Source organism: Myotis davidii, unplaced genomic scaffold, assembly GCF_000327345.1.
Source record: "Myotis davidii unplaced genomic scaffold, ASM32734v1 scaffold2326, whole genome shotgun sequence".
Taxonomy (NCBI): domain Eukaryota; kingdom Metazoa; phylum Chordata; class Mammalia; order Chiroptera; family Vespertilionidae; genus Myotis; species Myotis davidii.
In genome coordinates, this window is record NW_006297408.1 from 26,281 (window position 1) to 46,419 (window position 20,139).

A 20,139-nucleotide genomic window follows, 5' to 3' on the forward strand; every position below is an offset into this window, starting at 1 on the left:
GGAAGAGGACCTGTAGTACTTTCAACAGTAAAGATAAATTATTAATAAAAAGAAAACTGCAATGAAAAAAAAAAACTTCAGCACTGTATACTCAGAAAATCAATTCTTGTGATGAGTCAGTATTATATATTACCAAATACATGTGATGCCAATTATAGTTAACAAAAGATGCTGCGTATTACTAAAAAAAATTCCAAGTGTATTTCTTGACCTTTTCTGTGGGATTCTCTGAAGATTTTTTATATCTTTATTTATTTGTCCAAATCTTTAGTGTGGACTGTTCTCTATAGATTTATAATTTATATCCACTGTCACTTACAGTAATAAGTGAAGGCTGCCTCTATAAATTAGCACTCCCCTACTCCACTCCTCCCTTCACATCTTACAACTGTTGAGCCTTTTTGAAGAAAAATTATGTGAAGCAAAGTTTGGGTGTAAAGTGAAAGTAAGATATAATCAAAACATCAAGAAAATAAACCAAGATCTAGGGAAGAAAGTTGACTTTTGTATTCTGGCATGAAGGAATGATCCTTATGTAGTATACCATGGCATTGTTATATGAATGCTTTATTATAGTGTTAAAATAATGTTGTATGGTGAAGGTAATTACTTTCTTCATGTAAAATTTAGAATTTCATATGAAAAGTTAAGATTACTCATTACCAGATTTTTGCCCATCACCTAGAGTGTGTTTTTAAAGAGGAAATGAGGATTGTTACTTTTATTTTTGCCTTGACAACGAAAGGGATTAAGATGCTCAAAAGAGCAGTTTCTACATTGGAAGTGATGACAGTACATTTTCTGTGGTTGCAATTTGTGTATTTCCCTTTTTTTATTCTTAATACATGTGAAGTCTTTTTAAAGCCAGAAAATTAGGCAAGATGAAAGAAATAAAAGCATACAAATTGGGAAAAAAGTAAAACAACCTCTATTTGCAGATGACATTGTCTTATAAAAAGAAAACTATGAAGAATCCACAAAACATCTATTAAATTTAATAACAAACTCATCAAAATTGCAGGATGAAATACCAGTAATAAAAAATCAGTATATTTCTATACACTAGCAAAAGACAACTTGAAATGGAGATCAATGAAGCAATTCCATTTACAGCATCAGAAAGAATAAAATACTTAGGAATAAATGTAATCAAGAAAGTATAAGACTTACACCCTAAGAACTACAAAATAGTGCTAAAAGAAATTAGAAATCCTAAAAACTGGAAATACATCCCATATTCGTGGATTAGAGGATACTTTTCATACTAAGGCAATGTTCCCCAAATTTATCTGTGGTCCTTATCAAAACTCAAACTGACTTTTTTTTTTTCTGTAGAAATAAGCTGATCCTAAAACTCATATGGAAATGTGACCCTGAACAATCAATTACAAAGTTGGAGAACATATACTTTGATACTACAGTAATCAAAAGTGTGGTACTGACATAGAAATAGACATATAAATCAATAGTACATAATTGAGTCCAGAAAGAAATCCATCTGTAGGCGATTGATTTTTGGAGTGTCAAGACTACCCAATGGAGAAATAGTCTTTTTAAGAAATGATCCTTGATCAAATGGATAGCCACATGTAAAAGAATGAAGTCAGACCCCTATTTTACAACATATACAAAATTTAACACAAAACATATCAAAGACTTAAATGTAAGAGATTAAACTATAAATAACACTCTTTATATGGGTGAACATATATGTCTCCTGCTGTTTGGAAGCAGATGCTTATATGCCACTAAATCACAAGCAACATAAGAAAAAGTGGATAAATTGTACTTAATCAAAATTAAAAACTTTGGTGCATCAAATGACATTATAAAAATGTTAAGACAAACCATAAACTGGGAGATAATTTTTGCAAATCATTATATCTGACAGAAGACATATCCAAAATGTACACAATCTTACAACCTAATACTAAAAAGACAATCTAAGTAAAAATGGGCAAAAGCTTTCTAGACATATCTTTAAAAAAGATATACAAATGAAAAACAAGGGAAAAGAAACCAAGATGGCGGCATAGGTTAACGCCGGAGATTGCTGCCTCGAACAACCAATTCAAATTACACCTAAAAGATGGAACGGACATCATCCAGAACCACAGGAAGGCTGGCTGAGTGGAAATTCTACAACTAGAAGGAAAGAGAATATCATACCCAGACTCAGAGGAGGCGCAGTGCTGAAGTGAAATTCTCAGGTGCGGAGTGCGCGCGGAGCGGGCTGGCGGCGCGGAGGGCGCGGTTGTTGTTTTCAATCGGGAGGGAGCTTCAGACTCTGAGCTCCAGAGCCGGCCGAGTCTCTAGGGACCCAGACTCAAACGCGAGAAACGGGACTGTCTGGCTTCGGGCGGAACTTGAAGGCAGCTTTCTCTCCGAGGTTTGCGGCGGTTGCTGGGACTCAGTGAGGCAAAGCCCCTAGGGACAGAACTGAGAGCAGCCATAACTGCTCCCTCCACCTACCCTGTAGATCCCCTGGGACCCGACCCGTCCAAGCCCTGCCCAGAGCCATTTGCCGGATAGCCGCAGGCAAACGCTAGATTAGCACCGCCCTAGAGATCCAGCACAGAAGCTCTCCCACTGCAGACACAGCTGACTCTCATAGCCAGTTAGCCTGGAGGGCAAATCACCCCCGACAACAATCAAGGCTTAACTACAACAAGACTGTGCACAAAGACCACGAGGGGGTGCACCAAGAAAGCATAAAAAATGCGGAGACAAAGAAACAGGACAAAACTGTCAATGGAGGATATTGAGTTCAGAACCACACTTTTAAGGTCTCTCAAGAACTGTCTAGAAGCTGCCGATAAACTTAGTAAGGCCCTCGAAAAGACTGGTGAGACCGCCGATAAATGTAGTGAGATCCTCAAGAAACCTAATGAGACCCTCGATATTGTGATAAAGAACCAACTAGAAATTAAGCATACACTGACTGAAATAAAGAATATTGTGCAGACCCCCAACAGCAGACCAGAGGAGCGTAAGAATCAAGGCAAAGATTTGAAATGCGAAGAAGCAAAAAACACCCAACCAGAAAAGCCAAATGAAAAAAGAATGCAAAAATATGAAGATTGTGTAAGGATCCTCTGGGACAGCTTCAAGCGTACCAACGTCTGAATTATAGGGGTGCCAGAAGATGAGAGAGAGCAAGATATTGAAAACCTATTTGAAGAAATAATGACAGAAAACTCCCCCCACCTGGTGAAAGAAATAGACTTACAGGTCCAGGAAGCGCAGAGAACCCCAAACAAAAGGAATCCAAAGAGGACCACACCAAGACACATCATAATTAAAATGCCAAGAGCAAAAGACAAAGAGAAAATCCTAAAAGCAGCAAGAGAAAGAAACTCAGTTACCTACAAGGGAGTACCCATATGACTGTCAGCTGATTTCTCAACAGAAACTTTGCAGGCCAGAAGGGAATGGCAAGAAATATTCAAAGTGATGAATACCAAGAACCTACAACCAAGATTACTTTATCCAGCAAAGCTATCATTCAGAACTGAAGGTCAGATAAAGAGCTTCACAGATAAGGAAAAGCTAAAGGAGTTCATCACCACCAAACCAGTATTATATGAAATGCTGAAAGGTATCCTTTAAGAAGAGGAAGAAGAAGAGAAAGGTAAAGATACAAATTATGAACAACAAATACGCATCTATCAACAAGTGAATCTAAGAATCAAGTGAACAAATAATCTGGTGATCATAATAGAATCAGGGACATAGAAAGGGAATGGACTGACTATTTTGGGGGGGGCAAGGGGTGTGGGAGATGCGGGAAGAGACTGGACAAAAAACGTGCACCTATGGATGAGGACAGTGGGTGGGGAGTGAGGGCGGAGGGTGGGGCGGGAACTGGGAGGAAGGGAGTTATGGGGGGAAAAAAGAGGAACAAATGTAATAATCTGAACAATAAAGATTTAATTTAAAAAAAATAAAAAAAATAAAACAAGGGAAGAAGTACCTGGCAAAAAAAAAAAAAAAGATATACAAATGGCCAAAAGTGCAAAAGATGCTCAATTTCATTAGAAAAATGCAAATCAAAATCACTATGATTATGGTCACCGTCAAGTCCCTTACTAGTATGGTTATAATAGAAAGGTAGACAATAACAAGTGTTGACAAGGATGTGGAAAAATTTGAATCCTCATATTTCTGGTGCGAATATAAAATGCTAAAGTTACTTTGGATAATAGTCTGAAAGTTTCTCAAAAAGTTAAACATAGTACTACTATATGAACCAGTGGTTCCACTCCTAACTATATACCCAGGATAAATGAAACCAAATGTGTACACAAAACCTTGCATATGAATGTTCATAGCAGCATCCTAATACATAAAAACCCTGGATCCCTCAGGACTGGAAGCTTGACCAACTGGAAGTCAGTCCTACTGTGGTGACCCAATGCTGACTGCTGCGGCTGCAGGCATAGTGACCCTGCACTGACTGCTGAGGAGGCTGTGAATCAGGCCCAGAGAGAGGCCTGAAGAGAGAAGCAGGGTCTGATCCATAGCCTCTGTGGCAGCTGTTGATCAGCACTTGCCTCTATCTTTCTCTCCAGTAGCCGTGCCTCCATTTCTCTCCAGGCCTCCACCAGAGCTGCTGATCAGCCCCGCCTTTCTGATCAGGCCCTGTTGATAGGCCCAGAGATGCTGACTGACATAGAAACTGACCAATCAGAACCAAATCTGGGTGAAGTGTGAGGAGCCAATGACTGCCTAGGGGGCAAAGCTTTTGATGCTGACTGGCATAGAAATGAACCAATCAGAACCAAATCTGGGTGAACTCTGAGGAGCCAATGGCTGCCTAGGAGGCAGAGCTTTTGACGCTGACTGGCATAGAAACAGACCAATCAGAACCAAATTGGCTAGCAGTTTGGGGTGAGATCAGGCCTGCAGAGGAGAGCAGTTGGGAGCCAGATCAGGCCAACAGGGGAGGGCAGTTGGGACTGAGCAGGCAGGAAGAGGAGGGCAATTAAGGTGAGATCAGGCTGGCAGGGGAGGGCAGTTGGGGGGCGATTGGGCTGGCAGGAAAGCAGTTAGTTATTAATCAGGCTGGCAGGGGAGTGGTTAGGGGTGATCAGGCTGGCAGGCAGAAGTGATTAGGGGCAATCAGGCAGGCAGGAGAGCAGTTAGGAGCCAACAGTCCAGGATTGTGAGAGGGCCTAAACTGGCAGTCAGACATCCCCCGAGGGGTCCCAGATTGGAGAGGGTGCAGGCTGAGCTGAGGAACACCCCCCACCAATGCACAAATTTCTTTCACTGGGCCTCTAGTTATTTATAATTGACAAAACATGGAAACAACTCAAATGTCCATCAACAAACAATGTAGTATTTTGGTGCAATATAATATTATTCAGCCATAAAAATGAATGCAATTATAATATACTAGAGGTCCAGTTCACAAAATTTGTGCACTGAGGGGGTGTCCCTCAGCCCAGTCTGAACCCTCTCCAATCTGGGACCCCTTGGGAATGGGCCTAAACTGGCAGTCGGACATTCCTCTCACAATCCGGGACTGCTGGCTCCCAACCACTTGCCTGTCTGCCTGATCCCCTGCTGGCCATTGCAGGACTGATACCCTCCAACTGCCCTCCCTCCCCTGCAGGACAGGTCTCCCCCAACTGCCCTCCTCTGCCAGCCTGGTCCCCACAACTTCCCTGCCCTGCCAGTCATCTTGTGGTGGCCATCTTTTGATCACACAGGGGTGGCCATCTTGTGCCCACATGGAGACGGTCATCTTGTGTGAGGGCGTGGTGGCCAATTTGCATACTACCTCTTTATTATATAGGATGCTGCAACAGAGATGAAACTGAAAACATGCCCAGTGAAAGAAGTCACATATAAAATGGCATATATTATGTGATTCTATTTATATGAAACATCTTGAATAGGCAAATCTATAGGGACGGAAAATAAATTAGTGTTTGTCAGGGAACAGTGGGTGTGGAGTTGTGGTGATGGTTGTACAGCATTGTGAATATACTAAAAACCAATGAATTGTACACTTTGAAAAGATTAAAATGCTGACTTTTATGTTGTTATTTTATGTAAGTGTAAAAAATTTTAATGATTTTATGAATATCCCAATAGAAAAAAGTCAAGCATTATAATATTTCATTAACTATTATTTTGGATATATAACAAACCACAATAATCTTTGAAGAAAAATTTTATTAAGATAAATCCAGTAAATTTTTGTGTATACACATATAATCAGAACTGCCCTTCTGAAAGAAACACTTTCATTTCTTTTAAAATGAAATTATAATTTTATTTTTTCCCAAACTACTACTAAAGTCACATTTGGAAAAGATAATTTTAACTCCTCAACATTACATGAAAATAGTTCACCTTCTTCATAAAAGCAACTTAGAGAACCACATACCATTTTTCTTTTGAGATCTCTCCACTTTATGAAATTATCACATACGGAAGTAAAATTCAAAGATTTAACACATAACTTACCCCAAAGGAAATTTACTGACAAAGTTTCAAGCATGTTTTTTCTATATATTCCTCTATTATAATCACAAGATTTATAAAGTTTTCATGTTAAGAAATTCGTGGCTAATGATCAGTATGAATATATTCTGAAAGTCAGTTAATGCTAAAGAAAAAACATGTTTATAAAATATTTGATAAAAATATTTATCTCTATTAACATTACAACATGAAGGTACATATTACCAAATTATGAAACTACGTAGGACAGCCTTAAACAATACTCTGAGACACTTCTTTTTGGACACCTTCTTTTTCAGCTACTTCCTTTTCAACTTCAGCCTTATTTTCCTTTTCCTTTCTATCTTTCCCATTTCCTTTTCCATTTTCCTCCTCTTTTCCAATTTCTACTTTCTCTTTTCCATCTTTCTCCTCATTTCCACCTTCATCATCATTCTCATCTTCACTCTCTTTTCCATCTTCATCCTCTATTCCATCTTCATTATCTTTCTCATTTTCATCACCTTTCTCATCTTCATCATCTTTTTTATCTCCTTCCTCTTTTCTGTCTTCTTGTTTTTCATCTTCACCTTTATCTTTTTCATTTTCACATTCTTGGCCATCTTCTACTTTCCCCTCCCCATTTTCACCCTCTTTTTCATCTTCTTCCTCTTTTTTATCTCCTTCCTCTTTTCTGTCTTCTTGTTTTTCACCTTCACCTTTATCTTTTTCATTTTCACATTCTTGGCCATCTTCTACTTTCCCCTCCCCATTTTCGCCCTCTTTTTCATCTTCTTCCTCTTTGCCATTTTCTGTCCCTTTTCCATCTTCACCCTCTTTTTCATCTCCTTTCTCTTTTTGGTCTTCTTCCACTTTTCCATCTTCTTTATTTTTTCCATCTTCACCCTCTTTTCCATCTTCTCTTTTCTCTTCTTCCTTGTTTTGGTCTTTTCCATCTCCTTTTTGATCTTCTTTTTCGTTTTTCTTTTCTTCCAATGGCACTGCTTCTTTCTTTTCTGATCCTTCTTTTTCAACAGCTTCCATTTTTTTTTCTTTTATTTCCTCAGGCTCTTTTTCAGGAGCTGGTGCCTATATGTGTAAGAGAAAATACTCACGATTACATTTGTAAATTTAGAATTGTTTCCCCTAAATATTTAGATAAACTTATGTATATTTTATGAAAATAATAACACTTCATTTACAAAAAGGTAATTTTTCTGTGAAAAGGCCTCCTAAATATCTCACTACAAGGAAAACGTTCTAAGAAATAGGATTAACTAAAATATCTCCACACAAAAATATACAAACAGACATTTGCCATATAACTTTAGGAAAAAAATTATTCAAATAAATAATTTTCATTAAAATATAAACAAAAAGAATACATATTGAAAATAACATATTTTTATCAGCTATTCTCAATGAGTAGCATACATGTAAACAGAAATACATTCCTTAAAGAAATAATATGTTTTGTTTCTATAATGGTGCGATTTAGATTTTTTTACCTTATATCATAGGGTCACTTATAAAAATATGTTCCCTCGATGTCTAGGTTTTGTTTGTAGATTTGGTACTTTATTCCATTTTCAAAGTCTTACTAATATCTAAAAATGTGGTATGCATTAAATATGCAACACAAGAGCTATTAGAAACATTTACATAATAATTTGTCTTGCAATCTGCAGGGGAGCAAAGAATTATGATCTGGGAAAATGATTTACAAATAATGCATGTGCTGACAAAAGGAATAGAAAATTAGCTTGCATTTAATAAGAGAGTTGTTATATTACTGAATCATGATCATTGGCATTGTTCTATTAATATCAATGCTAAGCCACTGCTCCCACTATCCATGCCTGTAAATCTCACATTTAAATTCATTTTCTTTATTTTCCCCTTAGATGCCATTATACTATTTGCTATAGATTGTTTGTATCCCCCCAAATTCATATGATAAAAATCTAATCCCCCATGTGATGGTATTTGGAGGTGGGTCTTATGAAAGGTGATTAGGTTATACTGGTAGAGCCCTCATGAATGGAATCAGTGTCCATATAAAAGAGTCCCTAGAGAGCTATCTGATGATCCCTTCTATCATGTTAGGACATAGAAGACTGCCACCTAAAAATCAGGAAGCAGGTCTCACCAGACACCAAAAATGCTGTAGCTTTGATCTTGAACTTTCCAGCTTCCAGACTGTGAAAAACAAATTTCTGTTGTTTATAAACCACCCAGCTTGTGGTATTTTGTTATAGCAACCTGAACAGATTATGATTGTATAGAACCACTACTCAATTAATGTGTTTCAACATTTTCTTTTAAACTACAGGGCAAATAAGATTTCTTTCCGTCATACTTATTGTTAAACTTTTAAATGGACAAATCTGTCAATATTGTAAGATACCTCTATAATTTTGCCTTCTCCATTTTCAGCATTTTCATTGTATTCTTCTTTAATAACTTCTTGCTTGGTTTCAGCTATTGTTGGGGCACTTGTATCTGCATTTTCCCCCATCATATCATCTTTTTTCATTTTCTGTCCAGCAACACACAACATTAAAAATAAATATAAAATTTAACTGGTGTATTGATTAAATGGTCCAAGTTATTCTACCAGTTGTTGTAATAATTTATGAAAAATGTTTAAAATACCCATACAAACTTTTTATCAACACAATTATCACTAGATACATTCACTTTCATTGTAAACTGATGCAGTATCAAAAAAGAGGGATTGGGGGGCTGAGTGAAAAAGGTGAAGGGATTACGAAGTACAAAACATTAATGGTAATGTAAAGTACAGCATAGAGAATATAGTCAATAATATTAAAATAACTATGTATGCTAGCAGGTGGGTACTAGGCTTAATGGGGGAAATCACTTCATAAATTATATAAATATCTAACTACTAAGCTATATACATGAAACTAATATAATATACAATGTCAACTATAATTGAAAAATTTTAAAAAATAAATCCCTTTATATATATAAAAAATTAATAATGTTCTTCTGGTATAAATCAAATAAATTTTCTTCTCGATGCAAAACAAGTTAGAATGCTAAATACTCAGGGCCAACTTCAGCATCAGGTTATATGTAGAAACACTAGTGAGATTATCAATTTAGACATATTTGAAAGTGATCATCGGGGGACAAAGGGGATTCAATTTTTGTGTCTATAAGTTTTTAGAATAACTTAAATCATGATTGCTTTACCAAGAAAACTCTTTGCCTAAGTATGTATGTAGTAGAAAGAACACTGGGTAAAGGGGCCAGAAAAATCTGTGTTTGAATTCTGAATCTGCTACTTACTTGATGTGACCTTGGGCAAAAGCATAGATCTCTAAGCTTATTCATATGTAAAATAAAGTCATGCCACCTACCTCATAGGGATGTTATAAGGAGAAAATGATAAAATGTATGTGAAATTGTTTTAGAAACTGTAAAATACAATATAGACAGGGATTTTACTATTTTAACATTGAAATCGAGAGCCAAGGAGTGTAAAGTATTTTAAAGTCCATGATTAAATGGTACTTGTTTTATTCTAGAAATATCTTATATTTTTTAAAGGAAATAAACAGTATTAGCTATTTTCATAATTTATAAATTAAGTACCTAATTTTAGACCTTGAAATGTGAAATAGAAAAAAAAAGAAAAGCAAATTTCTCTTCTATTGTCACTGTTATTACTAAAACTTCACTTGCTTTAGTTTTAACAATATTTTAAATCAATAATATCAAAGCATTTTACAAATATGACTACAATACACTTTCTTCAACTACAAAACAATGAGATTACATGACTCTAATATTCTCATAGCCTTAAACTTTTATTATTTTAAGAATTCAACCAATCTTTAAATAATCAATGATACCTCAATAAAGCAGTTAACAAAGTAAATAAAATTGAACTATATTCACACATTTACAGATAAACACATATAAGTAAAAGGGAGAAAAGTGAGCTTAATATTGAGGTTATTCTTGTTTCCAGTGTCTTTAGCCACAACATCAGGGTATAGAAGCCTATATTAAACCAACTGTGTCTATTTAAAAGTAAGGTATGTGAAAACACTTTGCAAACTGAAAATTATTATCAAGTATTAGTTACTACAACAATTAAAAAAGCATTACCTTGGTTACTATAGTTTACACCTTTGTTTTTCCAGGAATAAAGGTATTGTAACTATATGATGTCAAAGGTATGTACATTTTATGAGTCTACCAAACTAAAATTTTGTTTTGTCTTTTCCTAATTAAACTGCCCAAACACAGTGGACAATCACATTCACAGAACATGAACAAATATTCCTTACTCAAAGTGATTACATGTACCATATGGTATAATGTAATATATTATTAACTGAACAGAAAACAAAATGATCAACTGCATGCTTTTCCAAAAATTTATTTCTGAAGAAAAGCAATTTTTTTCTCAACATTGCATGTTGAATATTTACCCTTGGAGTTGATGTTCTTTTTGGCTTCAACTCTGGTAAAATGGGCACAGGCATCTGCAGAAAAAAACAACACAAAAAACAAGTCATGGGCTGGGGCTTGGGGGGGGATGGAAGAAATCAAAATTAAAGAATGATCACTAATAATAAAATTCAATTTCTTAATTAAAATAAATGGGGAGAGTTCAAACTGAACACTAGGGAAAATTCCTTAATGTGAGAGTTTTTTCTTAAAATATTAAAAATAAATCTTGTATTAAATATAGTATTGTCCAGGATTGCCTGAATTTTAAAATTACATTTTATAATACGTGGGCAGCTTTTGAAAAAGACTACTTACAGCAGACAGTCTGGCTGATCGTCTCTTTGGCTATGAGTGAAAAAAATATCAGTTAAGAGAATTATGGATACACAAAATTAGAATTTTTTATATTGCAGAGAAAATGCATAAATATTGTCATTACAGAAGCAGTTATGAAGTTGATTATAAAATGTCATAGTAGAAATATATGTTTTTATTTCTCCCTCCTCTAGACTCTTCACATAGCTAAGGGGGAAAAGAATCTCAAATGAAACTTCAATTGCTAGGCTAAATGAACACAATCACTAGCAACAAGGAGCATATTTAGAAATGACAATATATGCCCTAACCGGTTTGGCTCAGTGGATAGAGAGCGTCGGCCTGCGGACTGAAAGGTCCCAGGTTCGATTCAGGTCAAGGGCATGTACCTTGGTTGCAGGCACATCCCCAGTAGGAGGTGTGCAGGAGGCAGCTGATCGATGTTTCTCTCTCAATGATATTTCTAACTCTCTATCCCTCTCCTTTCCTCTCTGTGAAAAATCAATAAAATATATATTTTTTAAATGACAATATAGCCCCTTCTTGTAAACTGACAAAGCAGTTCTTTTGCTTAAAAGGAAGAAACTCCCTCCAGATATTAACAAGCACAATAATGTTGTAAATCTCAAGAAGGTTGTAGTTTTCAATACCTACTATATTTTTGAGGGAGCTCACTGACATTCCTTATGTACTCATGTGATAAAATATACTAACCAGCATCTATTTTGTTAGCTGCTTATGAGCCTCAAGTTTCAAAATGAGTGTATTTTTTTGAGATTCTAAAACTAAAGAAACTCACCTCCTGCCTCATATCACCTCGACCTGCAGCCTATAGAGGAGAAAACCATACAGAAATAAGGTCATTGATATAAACATGTAGATGAGAAAACATTGCCTATGGATTACAGTTGCAACATAACCGCTATGATTTTTTCCTGGATTTCCGCTCAAGTAGCTGCGTGTTATTTCCTAGTAGCATGCTACATACTTCTGTGCATTAATGTGCAAATGTGCACCAAGATGCAAACGCATTCACAAGACTCAAGTTTACACAAATGATAATCAATTTCATCTTTTGTGTATATTTTATCTCCTAAGAAACAAACATTTAAAATTTTAATATCCACCTGCTGTAGCCAGTGTTAAAGCCAAAAAAAGTGTGGGGGCGGGCAGAATGAAGATGAAGCTTCATGCAATTTCCCTGTTTTGCCTTATGTTTGAGATGCAATTGTACTTATCTGAACCTCTGTAGGACTCTGGATTATCCTCCCTTCCAAGTTCTGCACACAAGAACTACAACCCCCACAATGCTTTGGAGGGGGCCCCCCTCTTTGTTACAACGTCAATGCGTTATTCTGAGGAGCCAGCCGTATTTTTAAAACTTCCCGCCACTACCTGCTAGACAAGGTTGCTGTCAGCTCTGTAAAATAGCAAGACCCATGGCACAGGCCTAGAAAAGTGCGGCGGCGGGGATCTCAGAAAGGGGGATGGTGGTTAGAAACCATTGCTTCTTGTGCCTGAGCAGCGCTCTAGCCTGGGAATTATCAAGCTATTACAAGATTCATACCACAGTCCCGGAGCTCCGGGGAATTTCGATTTTTATTCCTAGGTTATAAAAACAGGGAAGACAGATGGATAAATAGAAATAATATCAAAAAATCAGAGTGCCTTATGTTAGGACAGTGTTTTACAATTTTATCAAGCATGAAACTGCGTTCAATTTCACTTTTAAGGGACCTCTCCTCCCCAAACGAACAAATACCAAGCATACATTTTTTCATGTCCAAGAGAGGAGCCACGAATTTTGAAGTGAGGGTTTTCAGGAGACCTGTAGCCTTTGAGTAGCTCAGATCAATCCTGCATGATTAAAGCGAACAAATCCATGCTATCCCAACATCTACAGCTGTTTATCTGATGCTGTTCTCTTATCTTTCCACCTTTAGAGAGAGCTTGGAGAGCTCCAGATCTCTCAGCCCTGAAGTTGCTAATTACAGTGTGAATCTCTCTCTTCTCTAGGACAGTTTGAAGTCTGCGCCGCCTAATGGCACAGGATTACCATTGCATAGCCATCTGGCATGACAAGAAGTGGAGGAGGGAAGGGGAAAAATGGAAAAAGAAAACGGGAAGAACAAAGGCAAATATGGGAGAAAGCCATGGCTTTCGTACTCCCACGCGGGACGGTTCCCTGAGAAAAGCCGGAGGCTGAGGAGGACACTGGTGCCTGGAAGCATGGTTGGGAGAAGCGTTCTCCAATAGGGTAAGCGGAGGAAGGGGGGTGGGGTAGGAAGCGACAGCACAGCGCTATGGCTGTTTGTAATTCAGCATGGAGACACTTCTTCAGCGATTCTTTCCCTTAAACAAAACAAGTCAAAAGTGAACTACTAGTTGCATGCGAGACGAGCCTAAACCTTACACCGACCATTCTTTGCCCTTCCCTCCCCTTCCATTCAGTACATCACAAAATTGAACTAGAAGCCGAAATCTTTTTTTTTTAAATCTCTGTCAATTAGGAAATATGTATTTCAGTAGCTAACCCACCTTATATCTTTCCATTTAACTTACCTTTCTTTTGGGCATTGTTGCAGCTCTCTACAGGAGATTTTAACAGTCAGCAGAAAAAAAGCTGAAGGCAGTCTCCGCTCGACCGCTCCGAGAGCAACTGAGTTTTCAATGAACTAATTGCAGCACGACCTGTACTCGCCTCGCCTCCTTCCCCCCGCCCCCCCCCCACCCAAAAAAAATATCTCTCGTTATTGGCAACATTAAACACACCAAGACCAAACTGAACTACGTGAATGGTTAGCTGGAGTGGGAGCCAGTTAGAGTGACAGGCTGTCAGGCCAATAAAGGGAGGTGACCAGCCCAGGAGGCGTGGTCCACGGACCTGCCCTGAGCCCTCGCGTGCTGCCAGCTCCGACCGCTGGTGGGGTAGAGGAGCGCGTGGACTTGGAAGACGCAAAGTGCTCAAGCATAAAACCAGTGGGAAAGCCGGAGCTGTCTTGATCATTTTTTCCCTCTTTTATGTTGTAATGACAGGAGAAAGTCACTGCAGTTGTTTTCTCCACAGTCTCCCAAACCGCCACTTTTACTTCTTCCCGGGGCGGGGTTTGGGAGGTGCTTTTGACAACTGGTTGAGTGTAGGCTCCAGTCTTTCCACTCTACCTTTGGCTGGAGAATGGAGGTGACCTGAGCGCTCATTCAGAAAGTACAAAAGAGTGAAGCTGTTTCTCTGGTTGTGAGCACTTTCCGCCAAAGCAGAATTGTGGCCCCGGGCGCAAGGAAAGTGCCAAAATGGCCTGTCTCCTGCCGGGGGAGAGTAGCAACAAAACTGGGAGCTAGAAGAGCAGGAGGTGGCTGAAAGCAGGAACACCTGAAAAGTACTATTATCCCACTTGGTGGGAGTCCACCAAGAATTCAACAGGATCCCACGTGAGGTTTGTAATAACAGAGGTTCATCCACAGGAAAGGTGCTGATGCAATGTATTTCGAATCCAAAGAAAGGCCCACATATGAAAGTGTTTAGGACTCAATTCTGGACTAGGATTAAGTGTTTAAGGCACTCACCTCTGGCGCAAAATTAAGAATGCGCCCCAAACTCAGGAGATTTAAGTGAAGTGATTGAGGTAAGCCATACAAATGCAGGGTAGGATCCTGTCATTATTTAAATTTTGATATTTTGTCCATCATGGATTTTTACGTTAATTTACATCTTTAAACTAGTGTATTAAATATTTATCTTCATTACTAGTTTTGGGGCACGCTCTTATATTTTGTGCCTAAGGAGAGGACTTCCCTAGCCTTATCCACCTAGTCCTAGCCATTTTAAGTGGATTTCTACTCTAAAAGAGGCTTCTGCCTTCCAAGTTATTTCATGAGACCTAAAGGTTGTTGGAGTGGGGGAGGGAATTGGCAAATAAGGTACTTGAATATAATTATGAGTAAAACATAGAATCCAAGTCTCTGAAGCCCTTTGTCACAGTGCCGTGCTTTGGTTGTTGTAACAGCTAATTGGGCTTAAAAGTGCTCCAACAACAGATCAAATCCGTATTCTAGAAGGTTTACTTTTTTAAAAAAGGAAATTAACCTTTTGAACAGTTATTTAAGAGAAGAATTCCATTTGTATTCAGGTGGATTAAATAAAATTGAAATTGTGAGTTTAAAGTAAATATTCATAGCTGTTACAGAATACCAAACCATCCTGTTAAATTAAAGTACAGTCTAACTGCCTAGCCAGTGTGGCTCAGTGGTTGGGCATTGACCTATGAACCAGGAAGTCATGTTTTGATTCCCAATCAGGGCATATACCCAGGTTGCGGGCTCAATGGATCCCCAGTGTGGGGTGTGCAGGAGTCAGCCAATCAATGATTCTCTCTCATCATTAATGTTTCTATCTCTCCCTCTCCCTTCCTCTCTGAAATCAATAAAAATATAGTTTAAAAATAAAATAAAATACAGCCTACTAAAAAAAATACACACATTATTTTTATTTTTACCCAGTCTTCCGCAGCACCTACAGTGTGGAATTAAACAGATCAGGTAGTATAAGACGATTTGAGTGCAGCTCAATTTCCCTCCTCCAACTTCATATTGCATTCTAATTCAAGTAGGCAAATCAGAAAGACATTTGAATTTCTTCCTTTGTCCATCATTATTAGGCTCATATCTAGATACCCTGATGCTTCTTTTTACCTTTATGGTGAAAGCATTAATGGATGAGACTAGCTACGTTTTAATCATTTTATTTTCTAAGAGCTAGAAGGTAAGCATAAAAGTTGGGTTCAATATAAGGATTGCCTCATAAGGATAAAGAGAAATATGAAAAACATGAAGGGAGTGAAAAAAGTATCAATACTGAAACACATTTATTCAACAAATATGAATTTAGCCTTATTTTGTGAGTTGGATTTTGTTTTTGTAGGCTAGCTTAAGAAAACATAAAACCCTGTGGCATGAAAAATTACATTGCGTGGTTTCTGACTTCAAGGATTTTTATGTTTGTAGGATAGAGCAAACAGATGCATACATATAAATTGAGGTTGCTTGTAAGTTGTGCAATCTAAGCACAATTTGCTCTGACTTGTTGGGTAAATTGTTATATTATAGCAAATGCAGAAGCAGGAAAAGTTTGTTCTTATTCTGAGAACAGAATGCCTTGACCAAAGTGAATTGAAACAAATGATTATGAGTAGCCTTGGGAGGTAAGACAGTTTGGAAGCAAAGCAAAATGTTGCAGGTCAGTGAGCTCTAAGATTCCTCTTAAGTTTGTCAGCAATTTTTCTTTTATAGTCAGTTTTTCTTCCATGCAGTCTACCTGTTGCAACTGTGATTTATGTCTTATCGGAATGCAAAAATAGCCATGCATGCATAAGAAATTTTTCCTTGTGAAGCATTTCTTCAATTCCTGACCTCCACCCTCCATGTTCTTCTTTTCTAACATTAACCAGGTGGTCTTTTGTACAAATCAACCTGCCCTCGGCTCTTTGCCTTTGCTATATTATTACTACCCACTGCAGCCCCATTCTCTTATATCAAATGTCTACCAAACTGTTCAGGCCCCAGTCAAATATCACCTCTTTAAGAAAAAAAAAAAGCCTTCTCCAATAATTTTAGCCCTAAAATATCCTACCTTATTGTTATACTATAGAATTTAGATTGTACCACTCCTATGACACAAGAAAACTTGATATTTTCCACTACCTCCCCTACAACTCAGTCCTACTTCACATTTAATTGAAATTTTATCTACTTACTTCCTCTTGTTTAAATATTTTCTCGGCACATCACACTATACACATCCTATAGAATTTACTAACTTTAAAAGCTATTTTTCTAAAATTTATAAATTATTTCTTACTAAAGGTTTTTACTTTTGTACAATTGTCAAAGTGAGCCTTTTTATTGGTTATTTTTTTTCCTAAACGTACATTGGCTTGTTTTACTTTTTAGATTATTTTTTAATGACTATGAAGGTTGATTGCCAGACACTTCTCTGCAGGACCCTCTAATTTTCACTGGGTATTAAGTATGCTTACTGCCACTCAGAAAACTTACAGGAGCATGTCTATTTTAGTAACCATTGAGAAATGACATGGGATGATATAAAAAATAATAGAGGAAAGACACCATTAACTTAACATGCTTGAGACAAAATCCAAAAGAAAATATGTGTTTATTAATAGAAATGTTACATAGTTAAGAGAAATGAGGTCTTCAAATTTTCTGTATAATCATAGTTTAAAAAATATATATTAATGATGCATCATTGAAAGTTTTTCTATATAAACTGCTTTGCATGCAATGGAATCTGAAAAATACTGATTGATTAATAAGAAATATTTTCTTTTCCTTATTAAATTAGCTTTAATTTTGGCCTCATTCATTTCCATTATTATCCTTATTATATTAACAAAAAGATGAAAAATATATAAAAAAACTACTTACTATTGTTAGGAAATAATAATGTAAGATTTCTAGCATATAATTAAAATACTGTTTTAAATATGTAGTGTCCCAGAAAATGTTATACACTTTAACAGCCGATTCTATTACATTTTGAAAATGAAATGTATTTTAATAAACACTATTTTTATAATTATTCAAACTGTACATACATTTTTGGGGATATCCTGTATTGTTAGTTGTTGGCTTTAGAGGGGAAAAAAAGATCACTATTGGCTCAATACAGTGAGCCAAATACATCAATATACTTATTTTTGAGCTTTGTTTAAGATTGATTTGAGGAATTTGCTTAGATTGATTACAGCACTTCGCTGAAATTCTGAAAAAACTATAATCTTGGGACCAAAAGTTTCCCATATTCTATGTTTATTCACAGCAGACATGAGACTAATAAAATATTGAATTAATGAGTGACTGCTGATATAAAGGATCTGGAAAGCATGTTTCCAATGGCAGAAAATAAATGGGGCTGCTTTCTAGGGGGAAAAGGAATATAATACAATTTTATGTTTTTAACTAGAAAATTTTTACCTATTCTTAATGTCATCATTGAAAATAATCCTATTTTAGGTTCTCAGACCTTATTGCTTGCTTAGAGGAGACTATTAGGACTTAACATGTTTTCTTCTTTCTTTTGCCAGAAGAGTTTTCAAAGATTTTCAACTTCTAGTAGGTCTCCTCATTCACTTGAAGAGTTTCAAAGTTTCTCACTTTAACTATAGATTTCTGGTTCCCTTAACTTCACTAAATTTTATTTAACATAATTGTGTTTTTTGTTATGGTTAATATCTATGTTTTGAATGGAATATAAGAATTCTGAAATCTTAATTTTTTGTAATATTTTATGATCAGCCTTATCATATAGAAACATAGATATTAGTCCATAGTATATAAACTACTAAGATTGATATCAGGACACTTCTACAAGTTTTGTGCATGTTATGGTATAATAAGAATAATGCTGGTTTCCCTTATAGAAAGAATTATTTAAAATAATTAAAAAGTTGATAAATGCTGCATGCTTTGCGTATGAGACTAGAGCTTATGTTCAAGAACAGATTTTTGGTGTAGTCCAACTGTCCATCAATGAGAGTTGATTAGAAACAATCACAGTCCACTGTGGTGACCTGTCAAATAGGTTGTATGTCACAAACCAGTAACTTCATTAATAAAAATATTCAACTTAAGTAAATTGATACCATTTTAACCACAGGCTAAAGGTAAATCCTGGATTTTTAACATGCCTATAGAGGAATGATTCTCTTAACTTTACATCATGCTAGGTGTTGTTTTGTCTGTTTCTTTGTTTTGTTTTTACAATTTTTCTGTTTTTGGCTTTCATCCACTCAGAGCCTTATGTATCAGAATGTTTTATAATAAGCACCCTCAAAATTGTTTTATTTTATTGTAAATTACTTGAAACATGTGGGCCTTCTACTGAAGCTTTGCATAAATTTAGAAATACCTAAAGTGTGACAACAAAGTTAAAACTAATTTTCTTCAATCATCAAACTATAGTGGTAAATGCTCTGATGAAGTCATAGAACTGAAGTAAATTTTGTTTTGCTAAATTGCCAATCTGTGCTATTATTATTACTGAATATTCCTTAAAGAGGATAAATAAATAAACAGCTGTTAAAAAGGTTGCTCATTCTAAAAATTGTTTCATAGTGTATAGCAAAGGAAGAGTGCAGGAAGGAAGAGAAAAAAAGAAGAGCCACTGAAGAAGAATCATTAAGAAATTATCACTTAAGGGTCATTTTTAGGAGATAGTTGAGCAGGTAAATGTTATGCTCACTTCCTCCTATGACCACATCAAAATTACAACTGAATTATAGAAAAATCATTCTTGAGAGCCACCTGAGGACTAGCTGACAAGAAGACCTATAACTAAGGATATAAAGAAGAAGCCACATTGAAACTAGTAGAAGGAACAGAGATGCAGACTTGCCTAGTCCTTCACCCACGTGTGGCAGTTAAAAAACATAAGGTATATACTGGCTATGGAGGTCCCTCCTGAGGAGTGAGAGGTCCCAATCCCACACGGGGCTCCTCAGCCCAGAGCACAAGTCTGGAATCCCAGGTGTCATCTTAAAGGGCTCTCACAAACACTCGCTCCAAGTTCCAGTAAAGGGACATCAGCTCAAAATCACCAAGTACATACCGGGAGAAACTGCATTGTCTGGCTTCAGGGCAAGGGCTGTGGGCAGGGGGGTAGCTCTCTTCAGGAGGTTCCATTGTTCCTTTGCTGCACCCTCCTACTGTAGGCAGAGGTGGGCACTGTATTTGAGTCTCCGTCAACCTAACACCTTTCACCTAGCCCTAGTGATTCTCTGAGACCCTGCCACACCCAACCCACACAAGACCAAACCTCTTTCAGGAGTTAACCCTCCTAAGTGGCCAGGCAACCCTACCCCATGC

The 20,139-nt window shown here is 36.8% G+C and overlaps 1 protein-coding gene across 1 annotated transcript; it reads right to left on the reverse strand.

Annotated features, from left to right (window-relative positions):
* Window positions 1-6,163: 6,163 nt before the first annotated feature.
* On the reverse strand, window positions 6,164-13,974 carry HMGN5 (high mobility group nucleosome binding domain 5). Its single transcript, XM_006773203.2, has 6 exons — window positions 13,822-13,974; window positions 12,059-12,088; window positions 11,260-11,289; window positions 10,923-10,976; window positions 8,861-8,992; window positions 6,164-7,542 (listed from the first exon to the last, which is right to left on the reverse strand). Exons 1-6 carry the CDS (start codon window positions 13,834-13,836, stop codon window positions 6,727-6,729), a joined length of 1,077 nt encoding a protein of 358 aa, XP_006773266.2. The 5' UTR covers window positions 13,837-13,974; the 3' UTR covers window positions 6,164-6,726.
* Window positions 13,975-20,139: the final 6,165 nt, after the last annotated feature.